General features: G+C 39.0%; 1 protein-coding gene across 1 annotated transcript in view; it reads left to right on the forward strand.

The window, feature by feature from the left end:
• mgat4a (alpha-1,3-mannosyl-glycoprotein 4-beta-N-acetylglucosaminyltransferase A) overlaps positions 1-16,256 on the forward strand; it is a 61,978-nt gene that overhangs the window by 23,907 nt on the left and 21,815 nt on the right. The window contains exons 3-4 of the mRNA XM_057335364.1: positions 6,699-6,866; positions 8,373-8,513. Coding sequence (XP_057191347.1) covers positions 6,699-6,866; positions 8,373-8,513 — 309 coding nt within the window. The remainder of the gene's footprint in view (positions 1-6,698; positions 6,867-8,372; positions 8,514-16,256) is intronic.

Raw genomic sequence — 16,256 nt, forward strand, 5'->3', positions numbered from 1 at the left:
TGTATTGCATGTGGCAATGCTATCATCTTTTTTCACAAAGTTTATCCAAACTTTTGAACGTTTGCTGCAGTCAGTTATAGTGCAGATTGTAATGAACTGTGCCCATGTGCGTAATGAGATAGGGTCCTTGTAGCAGGTCCTCCTGGCAGACAGATACAACTGTAAAACGCTCACTGCCGTTCGCGAGTGACTGAAAAAGTCAGGAATCGATAAACAGAACGGAAATGCGCCGTCCTATCGAATCCCCGGTTCTTTGAAATTTGGAAATCGGTTCTAAAATGGAACCGGTTCTCGATACCCAACCCTATCGGACAGCATGTCAATTTTTTGTCACTTATGTTAATCAGAAGCTCAAAGAAAAATAAATGTAATCCAGGACCAAATGGACCAAATTTGACGGAGATTGTACTTTTGGATGCTGGCTTATTTTACATAGATTTGACCTTCCCTGAAGCACAATGTCATGAGTCATCAAAATGCAGGGAGTGTCTACACATCCATCAGATGCACTTCCTGTATGTATGTGTGCCGTATGTTTGGATGGAGGCTTGAGAGAAACGAACAAAACAGAAAAAGGGCAGGAACGGAGGGGTAGGGAAGAATATAACAAGATTACGGGATGTGCAACAGTTTATGTACTAATCCATTTAAAGGCTGCAGTCTGTCAGGATATTGATGGACTTTCTGTGGTCGAGACAAACACTGGACTAATGGTGATTTAAGGGCTGACTGTCCTTCATGGCTGGTTTATTGATCATTGCAAATTTGCCTAAAGAATGATGCTGGTGTGAAATTATGAATAATGAAACAGACCTATAGAAGTCTTGAAAAGTTCTCTTTCATTTGTTGTGGGCCTGGGAGCATCTTAAAGGAGTCATCCAGGCTGTTCTAAACTTAAATGAACTTCTGTCTTCTCCCGAACGCAAAAGATATTTTGAAGAATGCCCAAGTTGTTTTTGCATGCAGTGGAATTGTACAGCGGTCAAGTGTCAGAAAAGGCATGTAATCCACATGACTCAAAGTCTTCTAGAGCTGTACAGTCACTTTGTATGATGAACAGATTCAAAGTTCAAATCAATTGAAATTGATTTTTATGTCATAATGTTTGGTCACAAGATTCGCAAGAACCAATAAGGTTTGATGTTAGTGGTGTGACTTGAATGATTTGTGATGTTATTAAAGGGTGGATAGTGATGTATGTATGACCCCTGTTGTGTACGCTAACCTTATAGGTTGTTCGAGACGGGCCAAGTTGTTGAATGCTGCGTAGCTTTTGATATGTTGATATGACTGGACGCAAAGTTTTGTTACATTTATTAAAAGGTATTTTTTAAAGACTTTATATTAAAGGTAAGGTCCAATGCTATTGCATACATTCTGGCTTATTTGCGCAGTTAAAGAGTTGGATTCTCATGCTAAACATGGCACAAGATTAAACAAAACATGGACAGAGCAGGGGTCAACAATAAGGACTGCCCGATGGCCCGGGGCCAGCATGGGAGACCCTCGGCCCAGTTGACAGAACTGCAATGCCAAGTTCACACTACATGATTTTAAGCCCGATTTGCAAGTCGTTGAGCTCGCCGACAGGTTGGGCTGTGATCGGGGGCAAAACAGCGTGCGATTAGCGTGAGAGCAGCGCTCGCCAATCATTATGTGTGAACTAGTAAACGACTCATCAAAGAGGCTCCCTGACGCGTCGCTGATGCCTCGCAGACGCCAGACAAATATCTAGCATGATAAATATCTGGAGCTGTCGTCCGACTCGACATCATGTGATGTCAAGTGACGCGACGAGCAACAGCCAATGACAGCAAGCCATGGGTTGAGGTCACCGGAACTGCTCCCGTATGCTGATCCATTCTTTCAAGCATATCCTTTGTTTTTTCCTTTTTCTAGGTTTTTCCGAGCAGATCATCAAGCAAACAGCTTGAAGCGAAAATTTCTTTCCGACGTCCATTTTCACATAAACAATTCCCATGTCACATGCTTTTCGTGTCATTTTCCGTTCCACTTCTCACGTTTTTTTGGGACAATACGTGGTTTGGGGACCGGATTGAGTCGCAGGGTGACAGATTGTTCACAGCTTGTGTAGTGTGTAACCTCCTGTTGCAGATCATTTACGTAGTGTCACGTAGTGTGAACACAATAACAACTTAAAGACTCCAGACTTCACAGAGAGCAAGTCATATGTCTGAACAGCGATCGGCCGATGTTTAAAGTTGTGTAATGTGAACTTGGCTTTACTTGCCCGATCGGGACAGTGCTGTATCGTCACGAAAAATTATAATTTGCTTGTTTTTAGGCCTGTCCTATTTAAATATTCTCAAGATGACGCAAAGGAGAACTTGATTCTGTACTCACGGGCTGTTTGAGATATGCGCGTGGCCGGAAATACCCATCTCAGACAATGCTCAAAATACTGAATTGAGTTCTCTTTCATTTCTTCTTACTCTGAAAAAGACATATCTACTAGGGGTGTGACAAGATCTCCTGCCACAAGATCTCGCAAGGTTAAAATATGACAAGATTTCTTGTCAAGGTCTTGTGATATCAGCATGATGGAGTTTGATGGCGAAATTTGTATTGAATATGCCCTGCAACTTTTAAATCATATTATAATTCATAAAAATAGACGTCTTGTTCTTGTGAACCCAATCTTGTGTCAAGTCTCATCTCGTGGGATAAGTGTCGCATCACTCCCCTAATATCCACACAAAATTATGTCAAAATGCCCATAGTAGCAAGTATCCTTGTAAAAGTAATTCATTATATCTTAAATGAATGTGAAAGTTTGGAAACAAACTCATGTGTTACAGTATATTAGAGCTCTTAAAGGGGCATCAGCATAATAAACATCTCGGTTTTGAGTGTGGCCATGATGTCAATAGAGGGGCTTTCCTTGTATGGGCACTTGTCCCGGAAGTGCTTTCCTGTAGCTCAGTGGTTAGAGTATGGTGTTAGCAACCCCAAGGTCATGGGTTTGATCCCAGGGATTGCACGTACTCGCATACAAATGTACAGTATAATGCAATGTAAGTCTCTTTGGGTAAAAGCGTCTGCCAAATCCATAAATTAGGGCTGTCGCGATAAACCGACGATAAATATCACGTGATTTATGCACAGCTTTTCAGTGAAGTACAGGAAAATGCTGCTGCATCCGAAAGCCAGAGGGCGCTCTCGTGCGGAAACTCCAAATACACACTGCAGAAGAAGACCATAAAACCTTCTAGAATCTAGGAAATGCCTATGGACATCTTTTTTATCACTGTTACTCAAGCCTCATCGGGTATTTTTAGGATAATAAAGTATATTTATAATGATCATGTTTGACGGGTGTTGCTTTTTCAAATGCACATTGTAAGCGACTCAAACTCGCACTGCTTTTAGATCGAGCAGCATTTCCTACTGATCCCAGAGACGTGCTTCACGGACAAGCTACGCATTAAAAAAATATCGACACATTGCATATCGCAGCCAGCTTGATTTCAATAGGATTTAGTGGTATCGCGATAAATTATTGTGCAGCCCTACCATAAATGTAAATGTAAGAGTGCACATTTCGTTCAGTTTACAGAAGTATTCGGCAGCGTTGCACAGAACTTGTTTTATAAACAAGACCTAGTTCAACCTTGCATTTACTGATCGTTTAAAACTGGAAAATTGATATAATTTAAACAACGCAAATGTATAGTGAATTGAAAGTTGTCCAGGGATAATATGATGACGTATTGTGTGCTTGTGACTCTTTAGCTCCGCCCATGGTACAGCTCCAGCACTATACTGTTTTCAGAGGGAAGTGGTATTAATCTGATAAACTTGATTCTTTGGAGGATGCAATACTACTCTATAGGTACTTGAGATTAACATGAGATACTCATGAGATGTGTGTCATGTCCGCTGTAACAGGATGGTCCAGTGGTAAAGAATGGAAAGCACAACAATCAGATTGTTGGTGTTTTCACACTTGGTTCGATTATTTGGTCTGAACTAGTGGTCCAACAGATCGCAAAACTCACGGTTCGGATCATTTTAAGGATTTTGGTTCACGGATCGAATCATTTTTCGGATCAGTTAAATGCTATGTAAATGCTCATCATAGCACTTTCACATTGTACTCGTCGAGATAGTGAAGAGCGCGTGCTCAATAAAACTATATTTTACTCTCATGAATAAACTTACAATTAATCCGCGGGTCACATGCATTCCGAACCGTAGAGCAAGATCAACCGCGATCTGTTTCACCATTAGTCTGAACAAAAACAGCCCTATTTAGCCTTTCATGTCTCATTGTACATTCTTGTTTTTGGTTCTGATCTATCTGTGATACGTTGCATTGTGGGCGAGAGCACCAGCTGCTGTCAGCTGCATGAGGCATGAGGCTTTTACCCAAAGTGACACAGTACATTTAAAAAACATTTCTCATTTTGTGGGTTTTTTGTTTGTGTTCCCTGGAAATGAACGTAATGATCTGTGGTTTGTGCAAGACTCTACCTTGTTGAGCTCCAGGAAGTTCAACTCAAGCTTTCACATCAACCCCTTTACCTAACACATGTACTGTGCTGTATGTGTGTGTTTGTGTGTTGTTTGAGGTAAAACATCTGTACGAAACCCTTAACGGTGTAAGCATCTTTCTTCCTCTTTAGCACATCACTCAGTCTTCAACCGGCTCTGTGTTCAGGGCGGAAGCTACATGCTGCATCTTCATTAATGTGCGTGTGCCAGATGCAGACTAAGATAACTTGGGCCTGCTACTCTTTATAGTGTGTGTGTGTGTGTGTGTGTGTGTGTGCATGTTTCAATGTGAATTTTAGTCTAAAAGCATGAACGCCTTGTGCCCACACTCACATTGTTATTTTCTTTATAGCAAACACAAGTATAACATTTGAATTTTTGTTTCCTAATGTTTCGAGTGTGTTAAGAAAATGCACTAAGCTGCAAACAAACAAGCCACTTGATCCTCATGTTATTGTAGGATGGAGTGCTTTTACTCGCCTGCAGATGAAGTTTGTACCTTTGGGAATATGAGTTTCCCCTTACTGCTGGCTGATTGTCTGGACAAACCACTGAGGAATTTGGTAACACTGCTGAATACAACATTTCTGTTCATGCTGAAAAGATGTTGTGATAGTAGTTGTATTTAGGATAGAGACATCTATTTATATATATTTTAGGGCTGTCAAACGATTAATCGCGATTAATCGCATCCAGAATAAAAGTTTGTGTTTACATAATATGTATCTGTGTACTGTGCATAATAATTTTGTAGTTATTAACATGCACATACATGCATATATTTAAGGAAAATCTAAAAATTAATAAACATTTATATATAATTTCAATTATTAGTAAATATAAATAAATACTGTAAATATTTCCTAAATATGTATTCATGTGTATGTGTTTGTATTTATAAATACAAAATGAATATGCACAGTACATAGACATATATTATGTAAACACAAACTTTTATTCTGGATGCGATTAATCGCGATTAATCGTTTGACAGCCCTAATATATTTCTATATGTTTGTGTGTGTGCCCATGAGAGATGCTTGCAAAAACCCTATAAGAAACATCAGGGGCTGGTCAGGGTTGACATACAGTCATATAAAACATCCGGTAAAACATCTTATAGCAAAAGTTCAAAGCAATCATGCTCCTACGAAAACAGCTGACATTTTACATAGACACTCAATGATGTTCTTGTGTAAACTCTGTGTGAAATGTTCTTGTGTTCAACTGCAGAATTTGAACCTTGAGCTTTTAGAGGAATGGAAGTTGATTGGCCATAGAAGAGGTTTTGTTTCCAAACATCAACACAGTTCTCCATTGTACTGTATGTAAAGCGAACACATTAAGCTTCATGCATCTTTAAAACCTTCTCAGATGCTCTAAACAGACCAGAATCTAGCAGTCCATCTTTTTTGACGCTGAACAACCGTAATAGAACCTTACTGGGACCAAGTATTTTTTTTAATGTGATGTCATCAGGAAGAGGTGGGTAGGTCTGGTTCCTGACCGCAACGGTTGTGTTGATGTTAGAGATGTTTATTAGTTGTAGTTTTTTTGTTGCTTAGAAAGTTATTTTTGTTCAAGCCTCAACTAGCAGCAGTTGTTTATCTTTTTTGCCGCTAGTTCATTAGATTCTTAGCAAATGCCTGTTCATGCACACAGCATGATGTGCGCTTAAAAGACTGTCTTAAATTGAAACTGTTTTCTATTTCGATGTACTTTTTCTTTCCCAGTTTAATATGCAGAAGCAATTTATAAGACCTACACCCTTTAAAGGTCTAGTGTATACAAATTAACGGCATCTAGGGGTGAGGTTGTAAATCGCAACAAACTGCTCACTCCACCCTCCCTTGCGAAGCACTCCGGTCGTTGACACAGGACTAAGATGATGTCACGTTTTCACTTCCTTGCCGAAGGAGATAACGTATTTACTAAACGCACACTATAGGGCAATATGTCCGTTTACGGCTACTGTAGAAACAACATGGCGAAGTCCATTCAAGGGGACCCTTAACTCCCTGAAACTCTCGATGTGATCTACACAGACATACATTAAAACACAATTATTGACTCAACCAATGACTTGTGTTTGGGGAAGAATGTGTTGTTGTCATGTTAAAAGTTTTGCTCGAGCACAGCATTGGTCAGACCTAACGTTCTGTCTCCTCATCTCATCTGTGTAGAAAAGTTGGTAGCTTACCAGAGGGAGTTTCATGCCCTGAGGGAGCGACTCCGTGTGGCTGAACACCGAACCCTCCAGCGCTCATCTGAGCTCAACACCATCCTCGAACAGTTCAGACGTGCCATCGCAGAGACCAACGGCAGCAAAGATGCTCTCTCCAACTTCTCAGGTTATTGGATGCTTCTTTATACATTGTAATACCAAAATTAGTGGGTGCAGGTGAATTCTTTGATTAGCGGCTTAATGTATTTTATGAGAAAATCTGTGCTTACAGAATTTAGTGAAATTGAACAATCAATTTTTCTTATTTAAAGGGATACTCCACCCAAAAAATTTAATTTAGTCATGAATTACTCCCCCCACGTTGTTCCAAACCTGTATAAATGCCTTTGTTCTGTTGAACCAAAGAAAGATATTTGGATACTGTTTGCTTTTCTAAATTCTTCAAAATATCTAATTTCATGTTCAACAGAGAAAAAAAATCTATGGTAATTTATACAGGAACAGGACAACTTGAGGGTGAGTAAATGAAGACATAGTCCCTTTAAAAACACAGTTTACCATTTCAAATCCATTATCACTGAATTATGCAGATTCCCCCCTCGTCAGAACAGAACATGTCACACCCTGACTATTACTGTACAACCACTTCGTGGAGGATCTTAGCATTGCCGATAAATTCATATTGCATTGGGAGGCATCGCTCTCCAGCTGCGTTCTCGTTTCCACTTTTCTTTTTTCAAGAAGCTCTTTATTAAACATTCGGCTGCTGTTCGTCTGCAAAATTGGCTCTTCATCTCTTAGGAGGCAAAACGGCACCAAATGTTCACTGATATGTGGTTCTGTGACTTTGTTCATTCAAACAAAATATATTTTCCCAATAGGAAAGGAACTGGTGCCAGCCCTCATACTATAAAGTTGTCATGAAAATATTTTTGTTTTCATAGTTAAAATCCAAGAGACTTGCAAACTTAAAATAAAATCTCTCGAGATAAAAAGACATTAACACCCATGCCAAGCAGCAAGTACTTGCTAATTAAAACACAGCAGTCTTAGACTGATAGACTGTTCTTTTTTTAGACACCATACAGAATTTAAAACACCTCTGCTTGCTTCCAAGTACTCAATAAGTAAAGTTTTGTATTCTACTGATTGTTTATATGTGAATTAGGGCTGTGCAATTAATCGAAAATAATTGTAATCGTCAATTTTGGCCTTCAACAATTACAAAAACAAAATAATCAACGTAAAAAGATTATTGTGCCGCATTCCATTTTGCAAGGATCATCTCTTTTCTTGTGGTATAAATCCACAGCGTACCCCCTTCCTTTACAGTTGTTCAGCTGTGCTATTTCTTTACATTTATTTTTCAGTTGAATTCACAGTTTAAAAGCCAAGTGTTTTTATTTTTGTATGTTGTTTTAAAACTTAGTGAGTAATCATGTTAAATAATCGGGATCTCAATATTGGCCAAAATAATCGTGATTATGATTTTTGTCATAATCGAGCAGCCCTAATATGAATATTATTAGGATCGGAAAATGATCTATATGTGGCGCAAAATAATACTTTTATTGATCCTAAATTTCTGAATGTGTTTACATTAGTCATCACGTCACAAAATATCAATGATCTGGGACCAGTGATAATGCTTAGTTGCTGTGCTTTCTTACAGATGAGACACAGAAGTTATTGAAGGAGTTGGCTCACAGGAAGCCCCTCCAGGTGCCAAATATTTTCCACCATCTGCCTCACCTGCTCAACAATGAAGGCAGCCTGCATCCCGCTGTACAGGCGGGCCAGGGGCGTACTGGAGGTGAGCGAAACAACCTGTAATTCATTAGCATAGCAAATGATTCAAAGAAAAGATTCCTTTGTATGAATTCATATGTTTCACTATAATTATCACTATAATAATTGTAGCAGGAAATTTTCTTTCAATATGGCCAATTTTTGGATAATCCAGTGATTTAAATGAAAGCAGCAAATGTACGGTGATTTATCCCTTTTGGTTATATTGTCTTTTCTTGATAAACTGGCCACTTGTCTGGGTGGCTTAAGGCGTGCAGTATAAGCTATATAAGGCATGATATTTTTATAATCACAACTCTAATAAACCAGCATAAATTCTACTCTTATTAAATCAGTGCTGAGGAATGGACGCATTTTGAAACTGATCAAACCATCATTGATGAATTATTAATATATAACAATGCTGCAGCTGTGGCCTTGTGAAGCATAATAACACTCATGTAATGTTTGTTTTTCACCCTCCATTTCCTCCCATTTTCACCCAAATAGTGGGAGTGACCCGTCTACTATGTCCTTGTCTGTCGTTTTGTGTTACACGTGGGCTGTCACAGGCCTGGTCAGTTAGTCAGGGCTGAAGCTTTTGCCAGCGGCCCTGAGTGTAGCTCTGGGGAACTTTTGTCCCTCCATCACACCCACAGCAGGCCTATCATATTCTCATTAGAGGAATCAAGCCCTCCTAAGTTCAGACAGGGTTACAGAGAGGACACTTTTTTGTGTTTTGAAACATGATTTATTCTGCAGGCTTGGCTTACATTGGGTGGTTCTCAACTGTTTTTGCTTCCCACAGTGCTATGCATTTATAGCATTGCTCCGTTGGTATATGACCAAACCTACAACAGGTTTTTGGATTGTGACCCACCAGTTGAATCATAGTGGTTTAAAAGTCTTCAAATACGTATGTACCATGAGGGTTATGATACAGAGAGACAAGGAAGAAACTTAGTATTTAATCGAATCTGATTTGGCCCTAAATATGGTGGTCTCGATTGCGAGGATATAACCAAATATTTGAGATAAAGGTGTCCAAAAATCATGGAATTTTGGAAGCTGGTAGTGGTTTTAGTGGTTAAACATTCACCGTTCCAGTGATATTGCTTGTCGACACCCTGGAGGTGTCGTGCTCTTTTGTGGTGAGCTGTGTTTTGTTCTCATTCGCACTATTCTGTATGTGGGTTAACGACAGTTGAGTTAACAACTAAACGGCTTCATTACAAGCCACATCCTATGCCAGGACAGTCTGCGGTTTATAAACAATATTCTTGGATGACAATAATGACGTTAGAGAAACCGGTCACACGAGGAGGTTGTTTTTTCGAGTATATGGGAAAAACACAGAGAGCGTGTTGTTTTTGGAAAGCCACAGGCCACCCGTGCTCTACGCCCGTCCCCTCCCTGACTCGTAGATGGACATCCCCCGCTGGCTTACAGAAACGTCAGCATGCTCTTTCCAAGACTGCCGTTGACTCTGGCTCGTAGCCCTCTCTCAATGAGATCGTGGCTAAGGAGAGGCTATTTTTAGATCTGTAAATGGGGACATCTTCTTCTGTCCGGACCCTAGAGACTGTGCACCATATCCCACGCTCACCAGTCAGAGAGAAATATTGAAATGAAGCTGACATTCGAAAATGAAAATATTCTGCAGTACAGGGTTGAATGTGAGAGCCCCTACTGAGCCCCTAGGAATATAAAGTAAGCAATATTGTAATGATTGTAATGGGCGTTTCTTAGCAGGTTAAGTTTGCTTTAGACGTATCATTAGGCTGGTTTCACAATTCTGTTCCTTCTTTCACAATCGTTTCTGATTTAAAGGAATAGTTCACCCCCTCCCCCCAAAAATACTCACCTTCATGCCGTCCCAGATGTCAATGACTTCCTTTCTTCATGATTCATTTTATTATTAAAATAGCATCAGCTGATCTTCTTATATGGGGGCAAAATGCACTGTAAAACATTTTTTACAGAAATTTACTGTTCTTTTTTATAGTTTTTTTCGGGTATAATGTAAAAAAATGTTTTTTACAGATATTTCACATATTGTTGAAAAAGTCCAATTACAGAAAAAGACTGAAAATTAAACATGAAAAACGTAATTTTATGTGAATTTTTTTTTTACTCTATTTTTTAAATTAAAAAGTCAAACAACAGAGAGACTGCAAATTTGCAAGAAAAACATGTAATTTTATGTGAGAAAACTGTGAGATAAACCTTAGCTTTCATTCAGTGGGAAAACAAATATTATAGTTTGTTTAAGATGTAATGCAATGTGTATACACGATTTAAGGTTCAAAAACACTGTATTTTCCACATACCGTGCATGTTTGTATCTCCTCTTTGTATCTCCTCCTTCGATTTTTTCACCCACCCCTATAATAAAATACATCATCCCACACAATATGGAGGATGAAATCAATGCATTAGATTATTCTTTTAGCCTAATAATTCCTTTTTCATTACTGAAGTAGCCTAATTTTCGATTTAAACAGCACAGTATATCATTTCTAATAAAACCACACTGTGTGTAGGCCTACCTCAACATCAGACATAGATATTGAAATAAAATAACCAATGACTTCAACACAATATTTAAAGCAGATTTTTATTGACAGAAGAATAAACATTTAATTATCTTCAGGCTAACAATATTCTTGTCTCACCACAGAAGTAAAGCGCAGCTCCGTCTTTAGATATAACAATCAAAAGTCCTGAGTTTCAGTCCTTACATCATGGTCTGTTGATTTAGATGTGTCAAATCAATCGAAAATCACGAAAATCTAATTTTACTCTCAAATCTGTACGCTTTTAAATAATAAAATTTAAATGAATGAATCGCTAAAATAATGTGTTAGTGGGTGAGGTAAAACGAAATGACCGTAAAAAATTTTAATGACGGGAGTGCGCGGCAGAGCGGAGAATGCACGTGCTCGAGCACACACACATACAGTAACAGACAACCACACTAATGAAATACACATGGATATATATGATTGTATTTTCATTTAGCTAAACTAGTTTATTATTTTCAGCCATTAAAGGGTACATTTATTAATTTAATTTGGTCATTATAACATGTGTTAATGTGATCTTATAATTTCTGTATTGCACGTCACTGACGTTTACCAGTTTTTCCTATTGTTACCATTGAAAAATAACCAAAAAAGAACCATCAGGTAACGTTATTTTCTGGTTATTTTCTGGTTGCAAAAAATAACCGTCAGAGAACGTTATTTTCTGGTTTAAAAAAAAAAGAATAACCATCAGGGAACATTATTTTCTGGTTATTTTCTGGTTGCAAAAAAATTACCGATAAATAACCAGCTGGGAAAGTTACTTTCTGGTTGCAAAAAAATTCCAAAAAATAACCATCAGGGAACGTTGTTTTCTGGTTATTTTCTGGTTGCAAAAAATAACCTATAAATAACCATCAGAGAACGTTATTTTCTGGTTATTTTCTGGTTTCAAAAAATAACCAATAAATAACCATCAGGGAACGTTATTTTCTGGTTATTTTCTGGTTGCAAAATAATAACCAAAAAAGAACCATCAGGTAACGTTATTTTCTGGTTATTTTCTGGTTGCAAAAAATTCCAAAAAATAACCATCAGGGAACGTTGTTTTCTGGTTATTTTCTGGTTGCAAAAATAACCTATAAATAACCATCAGAGAACGTTATTTGCTGGTTATTTTCTGGTTTAAAAAATAACCAATAAATAACCATCAGGGAACGTTATTTTCTGGTTTCAAAAAATAACCATCAGGGAACGTTACTTTCTGGTTATTTTCTGGTTGCAAAAAATAACCATCAGGGAACGTTACTTTCTGGTTATTTTCTGGTTGCAAAAAATTACCAAAAAATAACTGTCGGGGAACGTTATTTTCTGGTTATTTAAAAAAACAGCCTGCAATGTTCTGGGAACGTTATTTTCTGGTTGCAAAAATGAAACCTAAAAAAAGTACTTATAACGTTATTTTTTGTTTCCCAAAAAAATAACCAAAAGGAACCAAAAACTAACGTTAGGGGAACGTTCTGTGTTTGCTGGGCTTTTTTCCCGACACTTTAATTTTTGCAATTTTACGTGTCTAATACATGCATGGGCAACATAACACACCAAAGACACATAAAAACTCGTTTTCGCGCCATATGACCCCTTTAAACGGTCATATTAAATATTTTTGTTTCATTTGAGAGTCATTAAAAATGTAACCGCATGTGTTAACTAGTCAAGTAATATAGAAATATCTATTAAATTAATCGAATCGCAAACATTTCCGAGGTATCAGCAATTATCGATTCGCTTGCGGAGAATATGGCATCATATCGTGATTAACTGTCCGATTTACACCCCTACTAATTATACCTGTCTAGAATCGATTCTGAATCGCAAAGACTTCGATTCTGTGTTTCATGCACAGCTCTTCCGTGAACTATGGCTCTTTGATCAGTAGGAAGTACTTCTCGATCTAAAATCACTACAAGATTGAATCGTTTATAACGTGCATTTGAAAAAGCAACACTCGTCAAACATCATTATTATAAATATACTTTATTATCACGAAAATACCTGAAAAGGTTTGAAGAACAGCGATAGAATATGACCATTGGCATTTCCTTGAACTTTGGCTGTCCGAAATAGCCCCCTAAACCCTAATATAGTGCACTATTTGAGGGGACATCCATTTTTAGTGGTGTCTGAATTCATAGTGCGGATCTAGATATCCGCACCCGATCATAACATTATTCATTCCAATTCTAATTCTTAGAATGTGTTATTAATAATTAAGTGCTCAGATCTGCTTGTTTACTTTTTTATTTTTAGGTGAATTATTGGAGGCCGAAATGTTTTTACATCAGCCAGCCCTAATGTAAACACTTTCGTCAGTGAGCCACTGTAATGTTTCTAAAGACTGTCTGTATTAATCTACCATAGTTTATTCTCAAGGCATGTTAGGTGGCTCCATCTCAAACTCAAAGTACAAGAGCATACAGACCTCACAGGGCTCTAGACTAACTTTTTGCACTGGTTGCACTGGTGCGCCTAACTTTTTTTCTTAGGTGCACCAGCACAAAAGTTAGGTGCACCCAAATTTTCGACCGCATCGCATTTAACACCGCAGTTTTACCAGTTCATAGGCAAAATTGACTTGTAAATGATTAACTAACAACCTGGTCAACATAAAGTTCTTTATTTGAAGCACAATTCTACAAGAAAGGTAACTTACTGAAAAAGTGTTGGTGCTTAAAGTGCTTCACTGAACTGAAACTTAAAACATCTCAAGATAAATGGACCAGGGCTTGACATAACCTGGGAGGTTGATGGCTCCGTGTCAGAGCCTTGCTTATGATTTTCAGACGGATCAGGCCTTAATTTAACATTATTCACGAAAAAATTGTCAATCGTTCTTTTCATCTTCTCTCATCATCCACGGCTACATCCACTCTGTTTAACTGACGGGCCTATAGGCTCCTCCCCTCTCTGTCTGACTGCAGCACACGCATTTTCACACGTACACACCAGAGGTTGCGCTAGACTTTTTATTGTCCGTCATTTTGACTGACAGGCTCGTAAAAAATCCGTCATAATCTATTATTACCCGTCACTATGGTGCAAGGTGGCGTTAGGTGGTAATTAGTATGTTCGTGACGTCATCACACTGTACTTGCGTCTCGGAACTTGTTGTATTTTAATACAACTGAATGCCCAATAAAGCCGTTGTTGTTTATATTCATCTATATATTTAATGTTTTAATGTTTATGTTCATATGTGATTCGATCTGGGAAAACCCAACACATGGTGCAAATTTATATATTACAGTTTTTCATACCAAGCCCTTTCCAAATCAGTTTTTATTTTGCTCATTGTATGTATGTAACAAAATTTATGGCTGAGGTCGGCTGAAGCGCTATGATTTTCAGGAACGGAATTTGGAGGAAAACGGTTTTAAAGTTAAGTGATGAAAATAAAAGCACAACAGTCCAGTATCACAAGTAAAAGTCACTTTACAGTGGTGAAAGACTTACTCTAATAACAATTTAATAAAAAAACATTTCCTAGTGTTGAAGTCTATAAAAATACTGTACAAAACCGTTTGAATAAAGGTGCAGGGCACACTTAAAGAACGAGAGCTCTGCCGTTATCACTACATGAGGAAACTAGCAAACATTACGGACAACAACTAATAAGCAGTGAAGCAAGTTTTACCTTGTTTATCATGTGCATACTGTAGTGTCTGGACTTTTGATCATCCCTTGTATGTTTTGCGATCGCGGTCCGGCTCGCATGAGCAGCGATAACTCCCGGTGCTGCAGACGATCCGCCATCTCACGAAAACATTGTATGAAAAAAACTTTGCATGCCGTAGTTTACACAGGACTGGCGGGAAATGTGCATTGATACTCCTTCATTCTTCATGTTATGTAGTTTACTTTGATAGGTGAACTGTCTTTCCCGCATCCCAGCGCGACATCCGACGGGTTTTCTCAGATCGCATCACGTATTAGATTCAGATTCAATTTTATTGTCATTGCACATGTACGAAGGTACAAGGCAACGAAATGTGACCTCTGCATTTAACCCATCCAGAGAGTAGTGAACACACGTACAGCTATCACTGCAGCGCCCGGGGAGCAAGTAGGGGTAAGGTGCCTTGCTCAAGGGCACCTCAGTTGTTACCCGCTGGCCCTGGGAATCGAACCGGCAACCTTCTGGTCACGAGTCCAACTCTCTAACCATTAGGCCACAACTGCCCCTTTTTTTTTTTTTTAGATTTTTTTTTAGATTTTAGATTCAATTTATAGTCATTGCACATGTACGAAGGTACAAGGCAACGAAATGTGACCTCTGCATTTAACCCATCCAGAGAGTAGTGAACACACGTACCCCCGGAGCAGTGGGCAGCTATCACTGCAGCGCCCGGGGAGCAAGTAGGGGTAAGGTGCAGTTGTTACCCGCCGGCCCTGGGAATAGAACCGGCACGGAACTTCTGGTCACGAGTCCGACTCTCTAACCATTAGGCCACAACTGCCCTGCCAACTGCCAACTGCCCTATATGTCTAGTCGGTAACAATGACGGGTGAAAACACGCACGTCCCTTCGCGAGCATATCACGCTCTAATGAAGGGAAACGGGGAGTTACAAATTGCCATCATTGTAATCCGTCAAAATAGCTGATGGACGGACGGACGGCATTCAGATTTTTCCGTCACTGGTAAACATTTTTTGTCAATGACAGAGAATTTTCGGTTAACACGACCTCTGGTACACACACTTACAGGAAAATCTGGACCACGGCCAATCAGAGGGGCGGTCCGCCCTTCACTATCTCTGATTGGTTTAGACCACGATATGGGCCTAATGTGTGTCTGTTGTTGAATCACAGGAAGACTTTCAGAGTCGCGGAGACTTTTTTTCTCCCTCGAACGGCTGGTTGCACCGGTGCGACCTCAGATTTTTCTTAGTCGCACCATTGAGAAATCAAGTCGCATGTGCGACCAAATTGGTCGCACTCTAGAGCCCTGCCTCATGCTGCAGCTGGGGAGAGTCTTTGTGATGTCTTTATAAAACCGAGTGCCTGAAGGCCAAATGTTACTTCTGTGAAAGAGAAGAGGTGGCGTAGGAGAAAGATGACTTGTGTTGAATGCACATCAACTGGCTTTTTAATGTGCCTCTGTTACTTTTTTCATCTGGGTCTCTCAGGTGCTTTATCTCTGTCTGCTAGACTTTCCCTTTCATAGGCTATTTCTTTCTTTTC

The sequence above is a fragment of the Triplophysa rosa genome, linkage group LG6 (assembly GCF_024868665.1).
Source record: "Triplophysa rosa linkage group LG6, Trosa_1v2, whole genome shotgun sequence".
NCBI lineage: Eukaryota > Metazoa > Chordata > Actinopteri > Cypriniformes > Nemacheilidae > Triplophysa > Triplophysa rosa.